The sequence below is a fragment of the Sminthopsis crassicaudata genome, chromosome 1 (assembly GCF_048593235.1).
Source record: "Sminthopsis crassicaudata isolate SCR6 chromosome 1, ASM4859323v1, whole genome shotgun sequence".
In the NCBI taxonomy this organism is placed as follows: Eukaryota; Metazoa; Chordata; class Mammalia; order Dasyuromorphia; family Dasyuridae; genus Sminthopsis; species Sminthopsis crassicaudata.
In genome coordinates this window covers 398445167-398465245 of record NC_133617.1, presented here as the reverse complement: position 1 = coordinate 398465245, position 20079 = coordinate 398445167, and the positions used below count along the sequence as shown (strand labels likewise).

The 20079-nt window shown below is 39.3% G+C and overlaps 1 protein-coding gene across 2 annotated transcripts; it reads right to left on the bottom strand.

Moving 5' to 3' along the window:
• Positions 1–2087: 2087 nt before the first annotated feature.
• Positions 2088–19689, bottom strand: DNASE1 (deoxyribonuclease 1). Of its 2 annotated transcripts, XM_074279990.1 has the most exons (10): positions 19384–19689; positions 14970–15234; positions 12279–12423; positions 10876–10964; positions 10453–10536; positions 9489–9604; positions 9109–9221; positions 7955–8109; positions 4229–4325; positions 2088–2743 (listed from the first exon to the last, which is right to left on the bottom strand). In XM_074279990.1, the coding sequence occupies exons 3-10, from the start codon at positions 12414–12416 to the stop codon at positions 2690–2692; spliced, it is 846 nt and encodes a 281-aa protein (XP_074136091.1). In that variant the 5' UTR covers positions 12417–12423; positions 14970–15234; positions 19384–19689; the 3' UTR covers positions 2088–2689. The 2 variants fall into 2 exon arrangements, with proteins under 2 accessions (XP_074136091.1, XP_074136092.1); XM_074279991.1 differs by lacking the exon at positions 19384–19689 and having other exon boundaries at positions 14970–15274.
• Between the last annotated feature and the right edge of the window lie 390 nt (positions 19690–20079).

Sequence of the window (20079 nt, the reverse complement as noted above, 5' to 3'; positions counted from 1 at the left end):
CTCTTATTGTGCTTCCAAAAAGGATGAGTGGCTAAAATGATATTCTTTTTTTTTTTCTCACATAATAGTATTTTTTTAAATTATTATTTGTAGTTTTTCATTGACAAAACATTCATAGGTAATTTTTCAACATTGACCCTTGCAAAAACTTCTGTTGCAAGTTTTCCCCTCCTTCCCTCCACCCCTTCCTTAGCTGGCAGATAGTCCCATACATATTAAATATGTTAAAGTATATCTTAAATACAATATGTATACATATTTATACAGTTATCTTGTTGCACAAGAAAAATCGGATTTAGAAAAAAAGTAAAAATAACCTATGAAGAAAAACAAAAAATGCAGGCTCAATCCAGTTGGGTGTCTGGAACAGATAGCTATAGCCAGCTGAAGCTGATTGGGTGTCTAGAACAGATAGCTATAGCAGGCTCAATCCAGTTGGGTGTCTGGAACAGATAGCTATAGCAGGCTCAATCCAGTTGGGTGTCTGGAACAGATAGCTATAGCCAGCTGAAGCTGATTGGGTGTCTAGAACAGATAGCTATAGCCAGCTGAAGCTGATTGGGTGTAGATAGGTATAGCAGATAACTATAGCCAGCTGAAGCTGATTGGGTGTCTAGAACAGATAGGTATAGCAGGTTCAAGCCAGTTGGGTGTCTGGAACAGATAGCTATAGCAGGCTCAATCCAGTTGGGTGTCTGGAACAGATAGCTATAGCCAGCTGAAGCTGATTGGATGTCTAGAACAGATAGGTATAGTAGGTTCAGGCTAGTTAGATGTCTGGAACAGATAGCTATAGCAGGCTCAATCCAGTTGGGTGTCTGGTACAGATAGCTATAGCAGGCTCAAGCCAGTTGGGTGTCTGGAACAGATAGCTGTAGCAGGCTCCAGCCAGTAGGAGAGGCACCAGGCTGCTTAAGGAGGGACAGACCAACCCAGGTCAAAAACTGAGTAGGTCAGAACTCCCATGCCAGTCAGTAATAGCATCAATCCCATGAATGCCATTGTACTTCCAGTCCACCCAATGTTTCTCCTTATCTCCTCCCCCATCCAAAAAAAAAAATTGATTTGTGGTTTCCTACAAGTGGGAATGGAATTTACATTGGGGCATCCCTGCTTTCCCACCCAATCCTCCTTCTGACTTGTAGCACATTTGCAAGGTGTCTTTCAAGGATCCAAATATATTCAATCTATAGTCATGGAGACCAGTAAAGCCAATTGTGTATCTATTAACAAGTTTGTAATATATGCATATATATGTACATATGTTTGTTGTGTTTGTACACATATTTGTGTGCCCATGTACATAGATAGAAGCACAAGTATAACTATGATTATATATTTTTGCTAATGTGAATGTCTGCCTTTTTTAAACCTCTGGTCTGTTACGTCTCTGAGTTTGTGAGAGCCCCTCTGTTCTCTACCTCTGGGACACAAAAGGCCAATACAATTACAAGTTACAGCATGAACATCCCCAAAGCCTGTGTGAGTTTGCCACAGGGAGAAACCAGTTTTCTCAGGAAAGTTTTGAAGGTATGAAAAGGTTTTGTCTAAGCTCTATCCCGCTCACAGGCAGAACTATAATAAGGAGTCCTTTGGTTGGAGCAACCATTTGCATTGGAAGGCAAAATTGGGGTGGGGGAGTTTGACCTGTGGGCAGTTATGTCTCAGTGGTGCTGTTCTAACACATAAAGACACTAAGGCAAAGCACTGAGTGTGGTTTTGGGGAAAAAAATTTGTGTCCTCCCAAGACAGTCTCCTCACTGTCATTCCCATCCCCACCCTGTTAACCTTTTAGGGCAAAACTCTAGTGATCTTGTAATGGTTAAAGCTCTAATCACAGATGAGCTTCATCAAATAAGGTAAAAAGAAGGGGAAAGAGACTGGAAAACTCCCTTGTTAAAAGCTGTAAAAAGTCAGACTAAAAGACTATTCCTAATCTAAAAGCTTTATAACATAATTCTATAATCACTTATAATTATGTTGTATTGAGACATATACAAGAGCAGACACAACGTGGTTAATATTTGGAATGTTAACAAATTGCAGTCTAAACCACTTTTTAATATGTACTGAAGAATAGGAATGAATGAATGAAAAAAGCATTTATTGAGCAATTAACTATATTTCAAACACTATGCTAAATATTAATAAGTAGTCCTTGCCCTTACAGAGCTTATATTCTAATAAGGAGAGACATCACACATAAAGGAGTGGTGGCGAGTGTGTAAGGCTGTAGCATATATCCTTCCTTCTAGGAATAATGACCATTTACTTTCCTAGATTCCATTTAAGGTCTTTTTAAATAATTCTGTGCTTTAATTCTGCAGCAACTTGGAAATGGGTGTTTTCAGGACTCTGATTCTGGGATAAGATATCAATTTTAAAACTTAATCAACTTATTTTTCTCTTTCAGGCCTATGAAGGTAGTAGGTATTGTTTTATAACTAAATCAGAGAGCATACTGTCATCTTATGTCTTCAACAGATCCTATAACCTTAGTTTATCAAAATCTTACAGTATATTGCTTTGCACATTGACATTTAGGAGCCCACATTAGGGGAATGAAGGCAAATAAAAGCATCAGCCATCATTTTCAGTTCTTTTGGTGACTTCGGCCATGGTTTTAATCGGAAGCAGAGAGGAAATTACAGAAGTACATGAAATAAGGAAGTTTGATAAAAATGGAGATTCAGGCTTTCTTCAGTGTTACCTCCACAGGATAATGATCACTGATAGCTAGAGCCTAAACAAAACAAAAAAAACCATATGATTAGGGCCGTGCAACCCTGGTAGGAACATCATTAAACAAACATGGACTAGCCCCACTTTTCAAGGCAATGGGCTTAGTCTCTAGAGGGAGGAAAATGTTACAGATGTGAGTTTTTGTCCTCAAGGAACATACTCTAGTTAGGGGAATGAAGCCAAAACCTGAGGAAGATAACTGACACAAAATACCCACAATAGCATGAACAAAAGGGCCAAGTGAGCTATAACACTTGTCGGTACAGAGAGAAATGAATTCCAGCCGTGTGTGGTGGTAATAGAGGTAGAAGGTATGTATGGGGGCAAGAGGAGATAGGATGTGGTGGATCATGAAATATCAGAACAAGAAGAGTGCATTTGATCCCTTTGTGGGAAGCTGCTATTGAAGTTTTCTGAGGTGGAATGCAAGCCAAATATCTGGGGGAAATTATCATGGCAACATGTGGACGAATTCATTTAGAGGGAGGAGATGAGTACTGTAATTTATGTGTGAGAAGATAGGGATGGGGACTAGGGTGGTGACAGACAGGAACAGATGTGGAAAACATTGGAAGTATTGATAAGGATTGATTGGATGAATGACAATCTACAAAGGTAACAAATCAGAATTCTACTTCTAGAAGGAACCTTAAGATTGCCTGGTCCAATCTCATTTGACTAATTTGTCCGAAGTTATATGGGTAACAGCTGCCACTTGAGCTCAGACTAAAGACTCCACATCCAGTGAATACCCCGGTGCTTATTTCAAGCCTGGGTGACTGAGAGAAGACTAGATCAGATTTCTTTAGAAAAGATTGTAGAGGGGCAGCTAGGTGGTACAGTGGATAGAGCATCAGCCCTGAATTCAGGAGGACCTGAGTTCAAATCTGATCTCAGACACTTAACACTTCCTAACTGTGTGACCCTGAGCAAGTCACTTAACCCCAGCCTCAGGGGGGGGAAAAAAAGAAAGAAAGAAAGAAAAGATTGTAGAAAAAAGCCTGATGCTTGGAAAGTTTATATTTGGAGGGGTTGAGGAGCTGAAGATGAAGGTAAAGTAAACAGAAAGGAAAGCTCCATCCATTCCACTGAGCCACTAAAGCCCAATATTCCTAACTCGTTTGGTACCATGCTAGTTCCTAAAGGAAGCTTCCATTTCAATGGGAGATGCAGGGATGTGTGAGCACAAGCATTGTATGTCTCCAATTCCCAAGTGGAAGTAAGAAGCTGCAGAAGCAGTAGTTATATGTGCTCTTGGCATTAGCTGATCAGCAGTTGAGAGATTTGTTTTATTTTTACTCAATACCAGTCTTTGAGGAAGGGCCTTTATAATATACCCATAAGATAGGAAAATAGTTTATCAAGGGCCAGATAGTACAAGTTTCACCTGAAACGACAATCTGCTGAGAAAAGGAATAACTAACATTATAAGCTCCTATTTAATTAAACTTCAAAACAGGATAAAAAACGAATGAGAAAAACTTACAGTTTCATCACTCAATTTATATGCTGCCTGGAAATTAAATGTGGTGGCTGATCCTGGCACAATAGCTCTTTGGAGCTCAGTTCCAGAGGCTACAATCCTGTAACAGATACCAAAGTACAAAGATCAAATTTCCCCCTGAATTTCAGGATCAACATACCTGGAATCACCATTGCTACCTATGCCTCAGTCTTACTGAGAAGAAATGGGCCTGTAAGGTGAAGAGTCAGTATAATGGTATGACAAACACACAGCCTATAAAACCCAGCTTCCTATTATACCCAGTGTGGTCCTTGGATCAAGGCTGGTTTCCATAACTTCAGAGGAATGTATAGAAGTTGGACAGGAATAAAATGGCAACTACAAAGTCAGAAAACAGTGTATGAGAGACTCAATTGAAGATGAGACTGAAAAAGCAACTTTCAGGATCCTGGAACCCCAAGTGCATTGAAAACAAGGGACAAAGTTTAGCATTGGAGAGTCAACCAGAGGCAAAGCATTACTCTGGCCAGACAGATCAGCGTCTTCAGGTCAGAATCCTGAATTGCTGCTAGTCCAGAGAGGTATCTAGGAACTTGGTGGCTGAGTTCATTCCTGCTTTTCCTTCACCTGTCCAGCTAGGATTGGTTGTTATTTGTTCTTCCTTTTCAAGAAGACCATGACTTGGCTCTTTTCATCAATGAAGTGATTCAAGGCTTTCCAATAGACTTGTGATAGAGCCAACTGCATTCAGGGAGAGAACTGTGGAGATTGAATGTGGATAAAAGTATAGTATTTTTCTCTTTTTATTGTTGTTTGTTTGCTATGTTTTTTTCCCTTTTACTTTTTCCATCTGATTTTTCTTGGGCAGCATGATAAATGTGGAAATACATTTAGAAGAATTTTACAAGTTTAATCTATATTGGATTACTTACTATTCAAGGGAGAGGAATGGCAGGAAGGAAGTGAGAAAAATTTGGAACACAGGGTTTTGCAAGGGTGAATGTTATTTTGAAAGATTAAAAAGCTATTACTATTTTTAAAAAATAAACCACTCTGAAAATTATTAAATGCTTAAAAACTGTGAGAAACATTATGGAAATATACTTTAGAATAAAGTGTTTTTAATTATGGGAAACAGAACAGTACCATGACAATCAGGAAGGTGATGCTATGACTTGCAAGTGAATTGGATTTAAGTGAAACAGTACAAAGTCACCAGCCTCACTTTCTCCCCCAATCACTGGATCCAGCAGCAAGCTATAGATGGGATACTGCTTTCCAGTACATTATGTAATGACGACTTTGGGGCTGAATTCTGGGGATTATAGGAAGATAAGAGAGAAGAAGGCAGAAGACTTTGCAACCCTGAAAACTCTTGTAAAGGAGCTTTTAAGAGAACTACCTCCTGGGAAGGAATTTATGACTAGAGAACTAGAGATCATTATTGATCACAAAATAGAAGATTTTGATTATATCAAATTAAAAAGCTTTTGTACAAACAAAACTAATGCAAACAAGATTAGAAGGGAAGTAACAAATTGGGAAAATATTTTTACAGTTAAAGGTTCTGATAAAGGTCTCATTTCCAAAATATATAGAGAATTGACTCTAATTTATAAGGAATCAAACCATTTTCCAATTGATAAATGACCAAAGGATATGAACAGACAATTTTCAGATGATGAAATTGGAATTATATCTACTCATATGAAAGAGTGTTCCAAATCACTACTGATCAGAGAAATTCAAATTAAGACAACTCTTGAGATACCACTACACACCTGTCAGATTGGCTAAGATGACAGGAACAAATAATGATGAATGTTGGAGGGGATGTGGGAAAACTGGGACACTGATGCATTGTTGGTGGAATTGTGAAAGAATCTGGAATTATGCCCAAAAAGTTATCAAACTGTGCATACCCTTTGATCCAGCAGTATTACTAATGGGCTTATCTCCCAAAGAAATACTAAAGAGGGGAAAGGGACCCACATGTGCCAAAATGTTTGTGGCAGCCCTTTTTGTAGTGGCTAGAAACTGGAAAATGAATGGATGCCCATCAATTGGAGAATGGTTGGGTAAATTATGGTATATGAAGGCTATGGAATGTTATTGCTCTGTAAGAAATGACCAGCAGGATGAATTCAGAAAGGCTTGGAGAGACTTACATGAACTGATGCTGAGTGAAATGAGCAGAACTAGGAGATCACTGTACACTTCAACAACAATACTGTATGAGGATATATTCTGATGGAAGTGGATATCTTCAACATAAAGAAGATCCAACTCACTTCCAGTTGATCAATGATGGACCGAAACAACTACACCCAGAGAAGGAACACTGGGAAGTGAATGTAAATTGTTAGTACTACTGTCTATCTACCCAGGTTACTTATACCTTCGGAATCCAATACTTAACGTGCAACAAGAAAATTGGATTTATACACATATATTGTATCTAGGTTATATTGTAACACATGTAAAATGTATGAGATTGCCTGTCATCGAGGGGAAAGAGAGGGAGGGGAAAATTTGGAAAAATGATTACAAGGGATAATGTTATTAAAAAATTGCTCATGCATATGTACTGTCAAAAAAATTTATAAGTATAAAATTAATTAAAAAAAAGAGAGAGAGAGAAAACTACCTCCTGACACATGGCATAATGTTAGATAAGTCTCCAGCTTTCCATACATTGTAATGCTGGATCTCAAGTAGGAAAGGAAGCAGTCTTATTGCCTCAGAGGGCGTTGTGAAATGGAACGACTTAACAAAGTCTGAAAAATCAAAACACTAGCATTCATTCTGTTCAATAATCAGGTTTTTTACATCTTCGTTTAAAATGTTAGAAGTGGAAGAGACCACAGGAATTGTTCACCATATTCTTTTTATAAAGACTAGGCATTGTTCACTCAAATTCATAGTTTAGCTTCATCTAAAAAAATGTATTTGCATGGCTTTTATTCCCCAGTACACGGTTTTCTTCTGTGCTGCATGCTCTTTGCATGTTCTAAGAGTATGGGACTTACTTATGAGGTGGGAAATTAAGGGACAAAGGAAATGGCTTCTCCTGGCCTGACAGCCTGATCTTGCCACTGGATCCAGATGAATGGGCGAGAGAGTGAGACTGGTGACTTTGCAGGGGCTTCCTCACTTGTCAGATTCATTTGCAAGTTATGGCATCCCTTCCTGATTCATGGTCCCCTTTGAGAATGAAGGACAACAATCCAAACTAATCTTAGCTGGACAGGTGAAGGAAAGGCAGGAGTGAGCACAGCCTCCAAGTTCCTAGATACCCTCTCTGCACTAGCGGCAATTCAGGGAGTCTGATCTGAACACACTGACCTGTCTGGCCAGGGTAACGCTGACTCTGATGCTAAACTTGCTTTCAACACGTCCAGGGTTCCGGGATCCTGAAAGTTGCTTTCTCAGTGTCATTTTCGATTGAGACTGTTTATCATGTCCTGGATAATTTAGCCTGCTTTTGTTGCAGGCCTATAACATTAGACTAGGTGGGACTGAGAGATCACATAATCCGACCACTTTATTTGATGAGTGAGGTAAGTAGGCCGTGAGAGAGGAAAGTTGGATTGCTGAACATTGTAGTTCCTGGCCGTCAGGGCTGGAACGTAGCGAAGCTACCTGGCACAGGGAGTCACCTGGACCCATCTTTCTGTGTGTGTGAAACAACCAGAAGCAGGCCCAATGGCCCCAGCCAGCCCTCTGAGCCAGGACTTGGGACCTTACCTGTCATAAGCACAGTCTGTAGAGGTCACAGTGGTGTCTGTGGTGTCAGGAATCAGCCACTGGAACACGGGGCTGGTGCGCAGACGGATGGATGGCCACTGCAAAGGGGTGACGTAGGTGCACCCCGCGTTGAAGTCTCCCATGAACAGTATGTTCTGTCAAGCACAGCCTTTTGTTAGCCAGGAGCACTGTCCTGAGCCTCTGTCAGTGGACACTGAACATGTAGAACACCTTTGGCCACCAGGGATAAGGAGTCCCCCTTCCTGGCACCCAGCTGCGCCTTCTGGGCAGTGATATCAGGGCCTCTTGGCCAATCTGCTTTGCTTGTAGCGTTTTCAGGTAGACAGGGCACAGCTGGGGTTGCCTTGCAGCATCTTCCCTTGGTTGGTTCAAGCAACGCTTGAGGATGGGAGGGAATTTAATATTTTCTTTGGTACAAGGTCAACGATGGAACCTAATTTTGGTGTTTTTGGGTATCTGGACTTTATTTTTTTAAGTTTAGAAAAAAGCAGTTGAGGCTGGGCCAACGGAGCTGTGCTCCAGTCTGTAGGTGATATCAATTAGACCCCTCCAGACCTCCTTTCTCCCTCCTCCCCAAGAATGAGGTGAGGGAGTTGAACAGCAATTATTTTACTCTCTTCTTTCCCTAGGTTAGGCCCTGAAGCTGAGGGGCCTGTCTACCATTAACCACAAAGAGGACTCTTTTTGCTCTGCTGTGAACAGCTGTAAATTTATTTATTTATATCTCTTGATATTATGCCTATGTGAGTAGAGACTCAGACATTCAGGGCTCAGGAGGAGGCAGAACCAATAACAGGCTGCTGAGTGTGATATACTACCAATATACTGATATACTACTGGATCTGTAATCACTGGTATAGGAAACTCCTTCCACCAGTGCACAGTAGTACCTTCTCAACAATTTGTAATCTTACAGAGTTGCTAGTGCACCAAGAACTTCAGGGGCTTGTCTAGGAGGGCATAGTGGATAGAGAACTGGCCTCCAAGCAAGGGAAATCTGGGTTCAAATCCTTCAAGTGCAATAATAAAAACAAATTGGGGGAAACGCCGTCCTTACCTCACCTTCCAAATCTCCTGCCTGGCTGTGGAGAAGTGAGAGGTGGGTAATCTGTGTTCAGGTCCCTGTCTCATACCTCTGTGTTCCATTTTTGGCGAATATCTAAGTAGACATCATAGAGAGCATCAATCTCAGCAACAGCATCATTCGGGGCTGCATGCAGAGGAACGATGACAAACTCTCTCACCTCTGAGGAAGCAGCAACAAGATATACGGTTAGTGCTCATCTCGAGCTCTAATGTCCCGGCCCGCTCTCCATCACCCCTGCTCACTCCCGCCCAGGAACAGCAGTCTGTGTCCTGTGCTTGCTGAGAGGTGGTAGGACAGGGAAGAGGTAAAGGGAGAGAGTAATGGGGAAAATGAAATGCTCTTAGGTTGTGGGACGATACAGAAAAAGCCTAGAGGAGGTTGGCTTCCGAGATGCCAATAAGTCTTTCTCCTTTGAATACTTCTTGCCTGTAGTTGGGGAGAAGAATTTGACGATGGCGGGTTCCCGGCTGAAGGTGTCATTTCCACAAGGTTCACAACCATCGTCATATTGATAGCTGTCCAGGACAGACACTTTGTCGGGTCTGCAGAGGGAGAGTTTAGGCAGAAATGAGCTTAAGGAGTGGTATATATTCTCTTCCCTAGCTGGTAGGGAAGTAGAGGATGTTGGGGAAAGAATGAAGGAAGGAGAAATGGATAAATAGCTGGCAGGTTTTGCCTCATTTCTTGCTTCTGACTTCCAAAATCAGATATGAGCCTTCAGCTTTTCCTATTATCTAAAGTGGTCCTCCTATAAAAATAAGACTAGAGGATCAGGGATGCTCTTATGAGCATCCTTTTATTGATTTAATCCTGGCCTTGGAGGATTGGGCCACTAAAGATGTTTGGCAGCTTTCCCTGCCTCCCCGTCTCATCCTAGATGTGGATTTTAGGTTCAGATCTCAGTAACCTTGTTTCTCCTGGTCTCTAGATTCTGAGTGTGGTCCTGCTGAAGATATAAGCTAGTTAGCTCTGCATCACCTATTTCTGACTCTGACACATTCTTTTCTGATTCTTTTCTATCTGATTTTCTATCAGAATTTCTGATTCTGATTCTATCAGGTATTTCTGATAAGTGTCTTCATGTGAAACTGGACCACCAGCTTTTTCTAGTTTCTGCTGACAGTGACACTGAAACCCCAATTAAATCGGAACAGAACAATGGAATCCTGGGTGGGCGTGGCAGATGGGAAGAGGGTAGGAAGGTGCCTTTCAAGCAGTTTCTATCCTTACAGATAGAATCTCACCTGATGATATGAGTGCTATCTGTTACCCTTCTATGCTTGGGGAAATAAGGAAGGTGGTAGTAAAGGCTTAAAGATTTCAAAGTTCTTTATTTTTCTTTCCAAAAGAAGCATCTTTGCTTCCTCTCCCAATTTGGGGACATTATTACCTGAATACAAAGAGATAACGTTCTTTATAAGAGTTCCGCCCTAGAGGTTCACTGACCACAAAATGATAGGCATTTGGTGAGTCTCTGAAAAGAAATGAAAAATTAACCATTTTATTCCTGTAATTGGAGGGACCTCAAAGAAGATTGGGGTCAATTATGTTCCATCTCATTCAACTCTACACATTTTCTTGCTAGATGTGCTGGAGGATGAGGTGATCACCATGGCTGGAATTAAGAGGGAAAGAGCCTGTTCTCATCCTAAATATCCTTGGGCTGATCATGAAGGTTTATGTGTTCATTGTGGGTCTGTCTCAACCTGCCATATCATAGCTCTTCTGGATTTCATGGGCTGAGGTTCAAACCCAGGGTCTCTCCTGGCAGCTCTCTTTCACATCCTGAGATGTACAATTCTCAGCTACTTACTTATTGAGTTTATCCATCAGTTTCCCCACAGCTGTGAGATGTTTGTCTCTCACCTCCTGGATGAGCGCAATATCATACTGATTCAGGATCTGCAAGTGGAGAAAGACTCATTGCACTGAAGAGTGAATATCTGAATAAGGAAAAGCTGGTATACTTTTCCCTATGCTGCAGGTGGCCTTCCCAAATCTCATCATCCCAACCATTTTTCTTCCACTCCTAGAGTTACCCCCAGCCCTTCTCATGCTCCCCAGATTCCCTACAATGACCTGGTCTGAGGGTCTCCTTGGAGTCAGATTTTTACTTTGTAAGCCCGCAGCAAGCAGAATTCTGTCTGTTAAGCTACTCTCAATTTCAGAGTGCTAGTAAAAGCCAGTACAAAACCATCATTCAATTCATCCAATAGGCAGGCCTCCTTCTCTATTTGAATTTCAATCCTTACACTTTCTTCTGCCAGAATGAATTCTATGTTAAACAGTAAATATTTCATATCGTTTGCCTTTTTAAGAATATTACTTTCAAAATTGTCCTGTTTGTTTATGCTCCCTCTTGAAATTCCTTATTTTCTTTGGTACACTTTTTAAAATGTGTCTATGACCATCTTTTTTTTTTTTCCATTACTCTTATAAAAATAAAAAATAAAACTTCCCCCTCAGATTAATGGGAAAAGAAGAGAGTGGGGAGAATCTTTGTAATAGATAAATGTAATAAAAGAAAACAAACTCTGGGATCATCTCTAAAAATGGCCCCTGTCAGGAGGTGGTTAACATCCTTCCTCAGGATGTTGTCTTCCTTTGGAGACAAGTGACCCTCCAACCTTGCTATCTTGGGATGCAGGGGCCTTAGGCTCCATAGGTCCCTGGCCTCTCTAGTTACACTGAATAATCCTACCATGCATTGATAGCATCTCCCTTTATTTCCCTCAGGCTTCTGAGTTGTACAGTTTTTGGACAGAATAAATCACCAAAGTTTCTCCTTAGATTTCTTTAATTGGTCTGATGCAAATTTCAGGATTTTGTTGGAGTAGGTATAGAGGAGCTGGGTGGTCTGCTCGTCAATCTCCATTTCTTCCTTCAGACAAACATCTTAGTTGGAAGTCTCATGATTACTTTCAAAATACACTAAAAAGATATACTGGTAAATGTTTAACAACAACTTGTTCTCAGGAGAAAAATGTATATATGACACACTTTCAAGTTTAACATATTTTTGACAATCTCCATTACTTTTCTTAAGTCTAGACAAAGAACAAAACAATAAATTAGTTAATTAAGCCCTAACATGAAGAATTTGCCCATTTCCAAGATGAAAACTTAGCAATCAACTCAGAGCTGGCTTTAGTATACACCTATTTCTCAGTCAAGCTCAGTTATGGTGACTGGTTCACCAGGGCACCCGGGACTTACCATCACAATATAATCAGAGATGGTGTTATTGGACATCTTGGTCTCACCAAAGGTCCTGATGTTGAAAGAGGCAATTCTCAAGCACAGAACAACTTGCAGCAGATAAGCCAGGAAGAGGAGTGATGCTATTAGCTTCATAGTTCATCTAGGTAGGAGTCAATAATTAGTGATATTGGCACCCTGATACTAACTTTGGACTCAAAATACAAACTGATGAGATATGGAAGAAGAGAAAAAATGTGATACTTTATTCAACTAGTGGATTCCCCACACACAGATGGAAGTCTGGACTCAACCAGTACTAGAGTAGCCACTAAGATTATTCTGAAGATCTGAATGTTGGCTTAAACACTAGGTGTGTGAGCCCAGGCAAGTCACCTTTCTGTGGCTCAGTTTCCTCATCTGTACAAAACAGTACCAACCTCAGGGCTGTTGTGAGAATCAAATATGTTATCCATGCAACAAATACTAAGTGTCTAATCTGTAGGGAGCTGCTCAGTGGATTTTTAGATCTTGAGCTAATTCTATAAAGAGAAATACTGTCAGTCTTAGTTATCAGACTCAAAAATAGGCCTTGAGCTTTTAAAATTAATTTTTTAATTAAAAAAAATTGATTTTTTTTCTATCTCTCACCCTCCCTCACTGCACTGAGAAAAAGAAATTACTTGTAACACATGCTTAGTCAAGCTAAACAGATTCTCTTGGCTATGTCCAAAAAAAATTTCTGCTTTATGTTTTAGTATGAAGCAAAACATATCTGTTTCTTTCTATAACTTGAATCCATCCCTTCTCTGTCAGGAGGTAGATAATATGCTTCATCATCAGTCCTTTGGAATTATGGATGGCTATTATATTGATTAGAGTTTTCAAAATTTTAAAATTTGTGCCCTTTGAATTTAACAGATCTCTAAAACCTTCTCATACATGGGACTCCAGCTTAGGAGATTTAATGTAGGAATCAGCCATTAAAGTGTCAAGGGAAGGGTTTACCCGTAATTTCTCAGTTAGGTGAGGGAGAGGAAGTGAAGGATATACCCCTGTTCTTTAATAGGAGTGGGCTTTGGGGAAGAAGGACAGCATTGCTCTGGCTCTGTCCACAAAGGGCAGTGATTTCTACATATATCCTTTTTCATTCCCTTCCAAACCTCATTTTCAGGATCAGCCTGGACCCTCACCTGGACATCTAGGACTACTTTTCTTTTAAACTTCTCCTTTACCATAGTGAAATCCCTATCTGCCATGGTTTGATTTAAAAAAAGAAAAAAAGCATCTTGAGCAGTGGGACACAGTAAAGTAGCTTCCAGATCAAGAAATACACTTTGTATCCATTTGTGGGCTATAATCACAACCACTCTTCTGCTCATATGCATAACATCCCCCATGCTCGTGTCACCAACTAGAAAGCTAAGAGAGAAATACCTGCTCATCATTCCCCTCTCTTTCCATGAACCTTAAACCATGATCTGGTAACTGCAATTCCCATGAAACCTAGAGAATTCAGCTACCCTCATTTCCAGAAAGATACCCTTGGTTGAAAGTAGCATCTAAGCAGTCAGGGACTTTTTCCTACTTAAGATACACATCAAAGAACTAAATCCAGTTTGTCCTTAGGTGCTTGCAACCTATCTAAAGTGATAGTCTTTATGCTTTAGTACAAAGCAGAAAATTACAATTTAAAAGTATATTTAGGTAAATGAGTCCCAAGAAGCTTATGTGAATAGACTGTAAGCTTTTCACCCAGTAAAGCACCCTGGAGAAAGAGGTACTTTCTGCAGACCACTTCTGCATGAAGAAGGTGGGGGACAAGGTAGGAAAAGCAAGTCTCTTAGAGGCAGTTTATTAGCCTTCAACACAAATATGAGAAACTTTAGCTTTCCTAAACAGATAAATAAAGAGGGTAATTTTCACTTTACTTTAAAAGAATTTTACAGATTACTCCCTTTATACATTTAAATTATGGATTTATAAAGATAAGACATATCACTTTTTATATAAAGATCAAATGAGATACCCTATAAAGTATTTTATAAATCCTAAAGTCCTACATAAAATGCCAGCTGTTACTATTAAAGCAAGATATGCCCAACAATCCAATCTTCAGAAAACAGTGTTATTATTGGGGTTTTTTTTTGCTATAACAAAAGGAACATTATTTTAAAATAAGTTTTTGACAGACATGGGTTCATGGAAAAGCTCTTAATTGGCTATGTATGGGAATGGAAAATAATAAATAACATTGGTATTACAGACCTTTAACATTAACAACGCATTGGCAAACAATGGACTTAACACAAAATTAATTTTAAATCTCTGCTAATTCTCTGCAAGAATATTTACCTGTTTCTTTACAGGTGAGTTTTTGTTTTTTTTCTTTTTTAAGGCATTGTGCCTTGCTGGAAAGACAGCCCCATCTACCTATAAGCCAGCAATTTCTAAAATGGACACAGCTTTCATAAAAATTGAATTTGATTTCTTTAGCAGTATGATCCTGAATAGAAATATTGCAGTTTTCCAAATCAATATTACTGTCTCTGAAAAGAACTACAAGATTACTCCTCTATGAAACAAAGAGATTGGTCTAGAAGATAATTTAAGATCCCTTCTGGATTCTAACCTTTCTCCTGAGCATCCCAATTGACTGAGTTAGTTGCATGGACTATGGATCAGAACTTGAAAGAAATAAGGTCTCACCTGAGATAGAGTTTCCACAAGCACTGGCACGGGTAATCTCAAAAATTGGTGGCAGTGATGTTTTTCCCTTTAGCCTCAATTGTCCTATATACGGTACCTGGAAAAATCTTTTGCAAAGTAATAAGTCTGGAGGGGAAGAGGTAATTCCAAGATACCTTAGCCTGGCTCCTCATTTGTAGTTGTGAGAATTCTCCTCCTTTCAGGGGTTTTAAATGTTTAAGCAGCCATGACCTTTCTTAAGGTGTATTTGTCCATTACGTCATCTCTGAGAATGAAGAACAATGACACTGTGTTGGTTTTCAAGTAGGGTAGTCTGTTGCTGCCTCCGTATATTTATTCTCAGGCCTAGATGGATTCTTCAACTACCATAAAAATTGAACATCACATGATATTAGATAATAGTATTTACATTTGTTTTGTTTTTATTTCTGAGATTAGCTCCAAAGACACTTACATTGCCAGTATTTGAATCTAGGTCAAGGGATTCAAACAAGGTATTCATCCAGAAAAAGTCAAAGCAGAATCAAATTTTCCCCTTTTAATTTAGTCTCTCTAGTTTCCTGGACCTCTTTTCTAGGAAGAGAATCCATAGTCTTGTGCCTGACATTCCCAAATAGACTTTAGGCTGTTAAGAATCTAACACTGTGTTAGGTTAAGGTTTATGAATTTGCTCCCACAGAATGGCTCATTCCCACAACAGAGTCTAAGGTACCAGGTTTTATAAAAATATATATAAAATAAAATATAAAATAAAAAATGAATAATAATAATGAATTATAAAAAAGAAAATAAGAATTAACAGTATAGTCCTTATAACAAAAGCACTTATTGCATCCTATGATTAATATTACTACTACAATACAAAGAGATACATAGACCAAGAGAGAAGAAAAGAAAGAATTGCATCACTGATTAGGGGAAGCACCAACTTTGCAGACCTCAGGCTGAGGAATCCCAGATCACAGCCCTGAAAGTCCAAACCGGGAGGGTCCCAGGTAGAGCATCCTCTCCATGGGTTAGATTCCAATTTGGGTATTACTCTATCATGACTTAAACATCCCAGGGAACAAAGATGTCTAAATGGCAGCAATACTGGCTTCACTTTCTTGAGCTACTCCAGAAGGAAGGCCAGTCCTGCCAGAGCCTGCCAAGAGTGAAGCTTTATTCCTGGAGTGGCTAGTTCCAGTACATAAATAATGCTTCCTTGGTGGATTTGGCCAGAATTCACCCAGGATGTTGTCCTTTATGTTATATTTGTTCCTGAGACCATCTAGTAGCAGTCACGTGGTGGGAGTGAATAATCGATCATTATTCTATAGGGGTGAACAATGGTTCATTGAACTATAATTACCTTATGGGAGCAAAGGAAGGTTTGCTTACAGGCTGAGGCCTACATAATCTCACTGTATCTCACTAGATACCTATATATACACTGTCAAAAATGAAATCAAATTGTTCATTCCATAGTCAGACAGTTCTGTTCCCTGGAAAGTTCTGTACATTAAACTTAAATCTGCTCTTTCTACTTCTTCCCTCCACCTAAAATGTCCTTCTTGTTCATTTCTGCTGAGAAAATCTTATCCAACCTTCAAGGATCAGCTCAAATGCCATCTCTCCCTGAATCCTTCCAATAGAGAAGTAAAAATGGATCAGATTATCACAGGGGACCTTCCATTTTCAGATCTTATGATCCTAAGCTCTCCCTCTTCGAGGTTCCCATGATACTTAGCTTGAAGCATTACCCCATTCAGCCTGTATTTATTTGTGTTTGCTTTATGTACCCTGGTAGATTTTAAATTCCTTGAGGGAAGAAACCATGTCTTTGTTTTTTTTCCTAAACTGAATTCTACTCCTTTCAGCCTAGTCCTACCCTTTGGAATTTTCCTTAGATTATTAAAAGGATTCACCATACATAAATAGGTGGAGTATAATAATAGCATATTCTGCAGGTAAGCATTACCATTGAGATACCCAATTCACAGGCAAGTCAAGCCATCATCCTTGTGATGCCATTGGTCATCTTTGAGAACAAAGGATGAACAATAACCAAAAGACTTAAAAATGCCTCAGGATTTGGTCCATTTTTAAGATAATGAGTTCCCTAAAGATCAACCAAGGGCAATCTTTTCCTGATTAAAAAAGATCTTAAACTAGTATCCCTAAAACGAACTAGGGATAGAGAGGTGTCCTGTGAGTAGCCTTGAGGAAATGCCTCTGCTCCTCCCGGCCTTGGTTCTTTATCTACACAAGAAAAGGAATGGGCTAGATCAGTGGTATCAAGCTCAGATAGAAATTGTGGTCCATTAATCTGCACATAAGAATCCTTACAGTCTTCATACAAGTTTTAAAATATTGGCTGTCTCCATTTCATTGTTACAATATTTCCCAATTACATTTTAGCCTGGTGAAAGCCACACTTGAGGGGCTGGGCTGCACAGGACATCCCTGAGCTATAGCATCTCTAAAGTCTATGACTTTTCCTAATTTTCTTTTCCCTAATGAATTCTCTGAGCAATTCCCACTCCTATTTTTGCCTCCTACCCATATATTTGTTTCCATCCTCAACACCTATCCTCTGGGGCCCACTCTCATTTTCCATTTTAATCCACATAAATCATCAGCACTTTTACATATTACCAACAAAGTCCAGCAGCAAGAGATACAAAGAGAAATTCCATTTAAAATAACTGTCGATAACATAAAATATTTGAGAGTTTATCTCACTTTCCCTTTTCCTGCTTAATGTTCCTAGCCTTAAACTGTGGGAAGAAGCAAAGAGGCTTGGATTGGAATCAGCAGTCGGCATAGCAAGGGAAAATTTGGTGAGAAGGAAATGCTAGCAGACCTTGGTTTAACTTCTGCAAGGAGGGAGGAAGCTAGACAAGACCAGGTGACATCAGCAGTGAGTGATCTGGAGTATTTTGGGTAGATGAGAGTGGGATCTGTGAAGGGATGCTTGGCAAGTCCAGAGACAACATACATTGCCAAGGAACTTAAGAAACACCTGCACTACTGGCAATAACCATGCCCTGAAGTAGTGACTCCAGCACTGAGGGAAGACTGGATCATACATGTGAGAGATTATATGCTGCAAAGAATGGCTTCTGAGTAAGGAACGACTTAGGTCTGAATCATGGCATCTGGAGGGACCAAAAGGCATCAAGACTGGAGTTTGAATTTTGCCTAAGCTGCGGGCAAATCACTCAGCCCATCTCTCTGTTTCCCCATCTATAAAATGGGGATATAATAGCACCTATATCACAAGATTTTGAGAATCAGATATGTAAAGTGTTTTGCAGTCCACACATACACACATATATTTATATGTATATATCATATGTATATACATATATGTATATGTACATACATACATATACATAAACACACACATGTGTGTATCTATATATACTGCTATTACTATTATCCTATTAGTGTATGCTGTATACTATTAATATCCTAGGTATAATATTTTCTATTTTTTCTTAGAGAATTTACTTTTTATTCAAATGTGTATGGGATATTTATAAAAAGTGATCCCACTTTGAGATATAAAGAATTTGGAACTCTAAGCAAGTCACTTTATCTCTGAATCTGTTTCCTCGTCTATGAAAAGGCAAGAATGCTACTTATATTATCTATGCCACAGGGTTGTTGTACAACACTTATCTATATGAAATGTTGAAACTAAGTAAGGGCAAATGGGCATTTTGTAGAAAGTGCTTTTCTTAGCCTGAAAGTATTATATAAATGTGAGCTGGATTTCCTAAAGCATGTTGCTAGTACAGTTTGCTTTGGCTAAGTGTTGGAGGTTGGGGAAGAAAAATTTGGCATGTGGATAATGGGGTCCCAGTCCAATTCAGAGTGACCCAAGGTCAGCACAAGGGAATTTATAAAAATCTCTGCCAGCTAGACTTGGAGTGAGTGGCTGACCTAATTAGGACTAAAACAGAAAAGAGGTAAATTACAGAACTTAAATTTATTTTATCCTTAGAGATACCTTCAACACTGTTCTGCTCTCCTTCTTCTCTTCTTCCCCCTTCTTCCTTTTTCTTTCCCTTTTCCCCCTTCCCCTTTCTTCCCTTCTTTAAGTAATAAAGGTGTGTTGACAAGTCTTCTGCTGGCACACAACTCAAATCAACTTGTTTTGGCTAAAATAAATTCCTTTAAAGTTGCAGAATGACTAAACAAATTATGTTATCCGAGTGTGATGGAATATTACTATACTGTAAAAAAACAGAGTATTAAGAATATAAGAGACAGATGGGAAGATTTAAATGAACTGATACAAAGTTAAGTAAGAAGAATCAGGAAAACAATTTATTCAGCTACAGCAACAGAAATACAAAGAGCAACAAACCAATCAAGTTTGCTCCCCCCCCCAAAAAAAGAGATTTAAGAAGGAACCCTTACTTACCTTCTTTGCAGAGTTGGGGGGCTACACGTCTGGAACACCAAATATGTTGGGCATGGTTGATGTGTTGGCTACTTTGTTGAGCTTTTGTTCTCTCTTTTTTTTTCTTTGTTAGAAAGATGGCTTTTTGGGAGAGAGAAGAATAGATTGGGAAAAGATAGTAATATAGAAACATGAAGCATTAGCAAACAATAATAATTTCCTTGTAAGAACTAATTTTTTATTTTTCATTATTTTTATCATATAAAGTCATCTCATTAAGAGTTCTAGTAGCAACAATTTTTGTGCCTGTTAAAGGTTTTTTGGCTATGTCTTGGATAAGCTTTCTTGACATTCAGACCTCGTTAATCAGTACCAAGGGGTGCGACAATTTGTGTGTGAGCACTTATAAGAAATATGTGGGCAGCTGGGCTAAAAGGGCATTTTATCAGAGAAAAGTATTGCAAGAGTCAGATAACTTAAAGGAAAAGAACCAGGTGATGGGAAAATGAACACTCCCCAGGTCTATGTTCAATAAGCACCTGTAGTTTTCAGGTGGAGGGGCAAAGAGGACAGGAATAGGCAAGTCTGAGCTTTAGACAGTTTGTTCAGTGTTACTTCAGCTGGGAAATGGTTGTCTATGACTGATGCTAACAAAAGAAGGTCTGCAAAAACTATATAAGAACTTTGATGGTTCCTGCTCCTGTGAGAAATCCTTCC

Coding starts and splice junctions, on each gene's coding strand:
- DNASE1 (XM_074279990.1), bottom strand. CDS start 12,416: ATGAAGCTAATAGCATCACTCCTCTTCCTGGCTTATCTGCTGCAAGTT. Junction 10,965..12,278: donor TCTCTGATTATATTGTGATG/GTAAGTCCCGGG, acceptor CTCCACTTGCAG/ATCCTGAATCAGTATGATAT. Junction 9,222..9,488: donor ATTCTTCTCCCCAACTACAG/GCAAGAAGTATT, acceptor CTGCTTCCTCAG/AGGTGAGAGAGTTTGTCATC.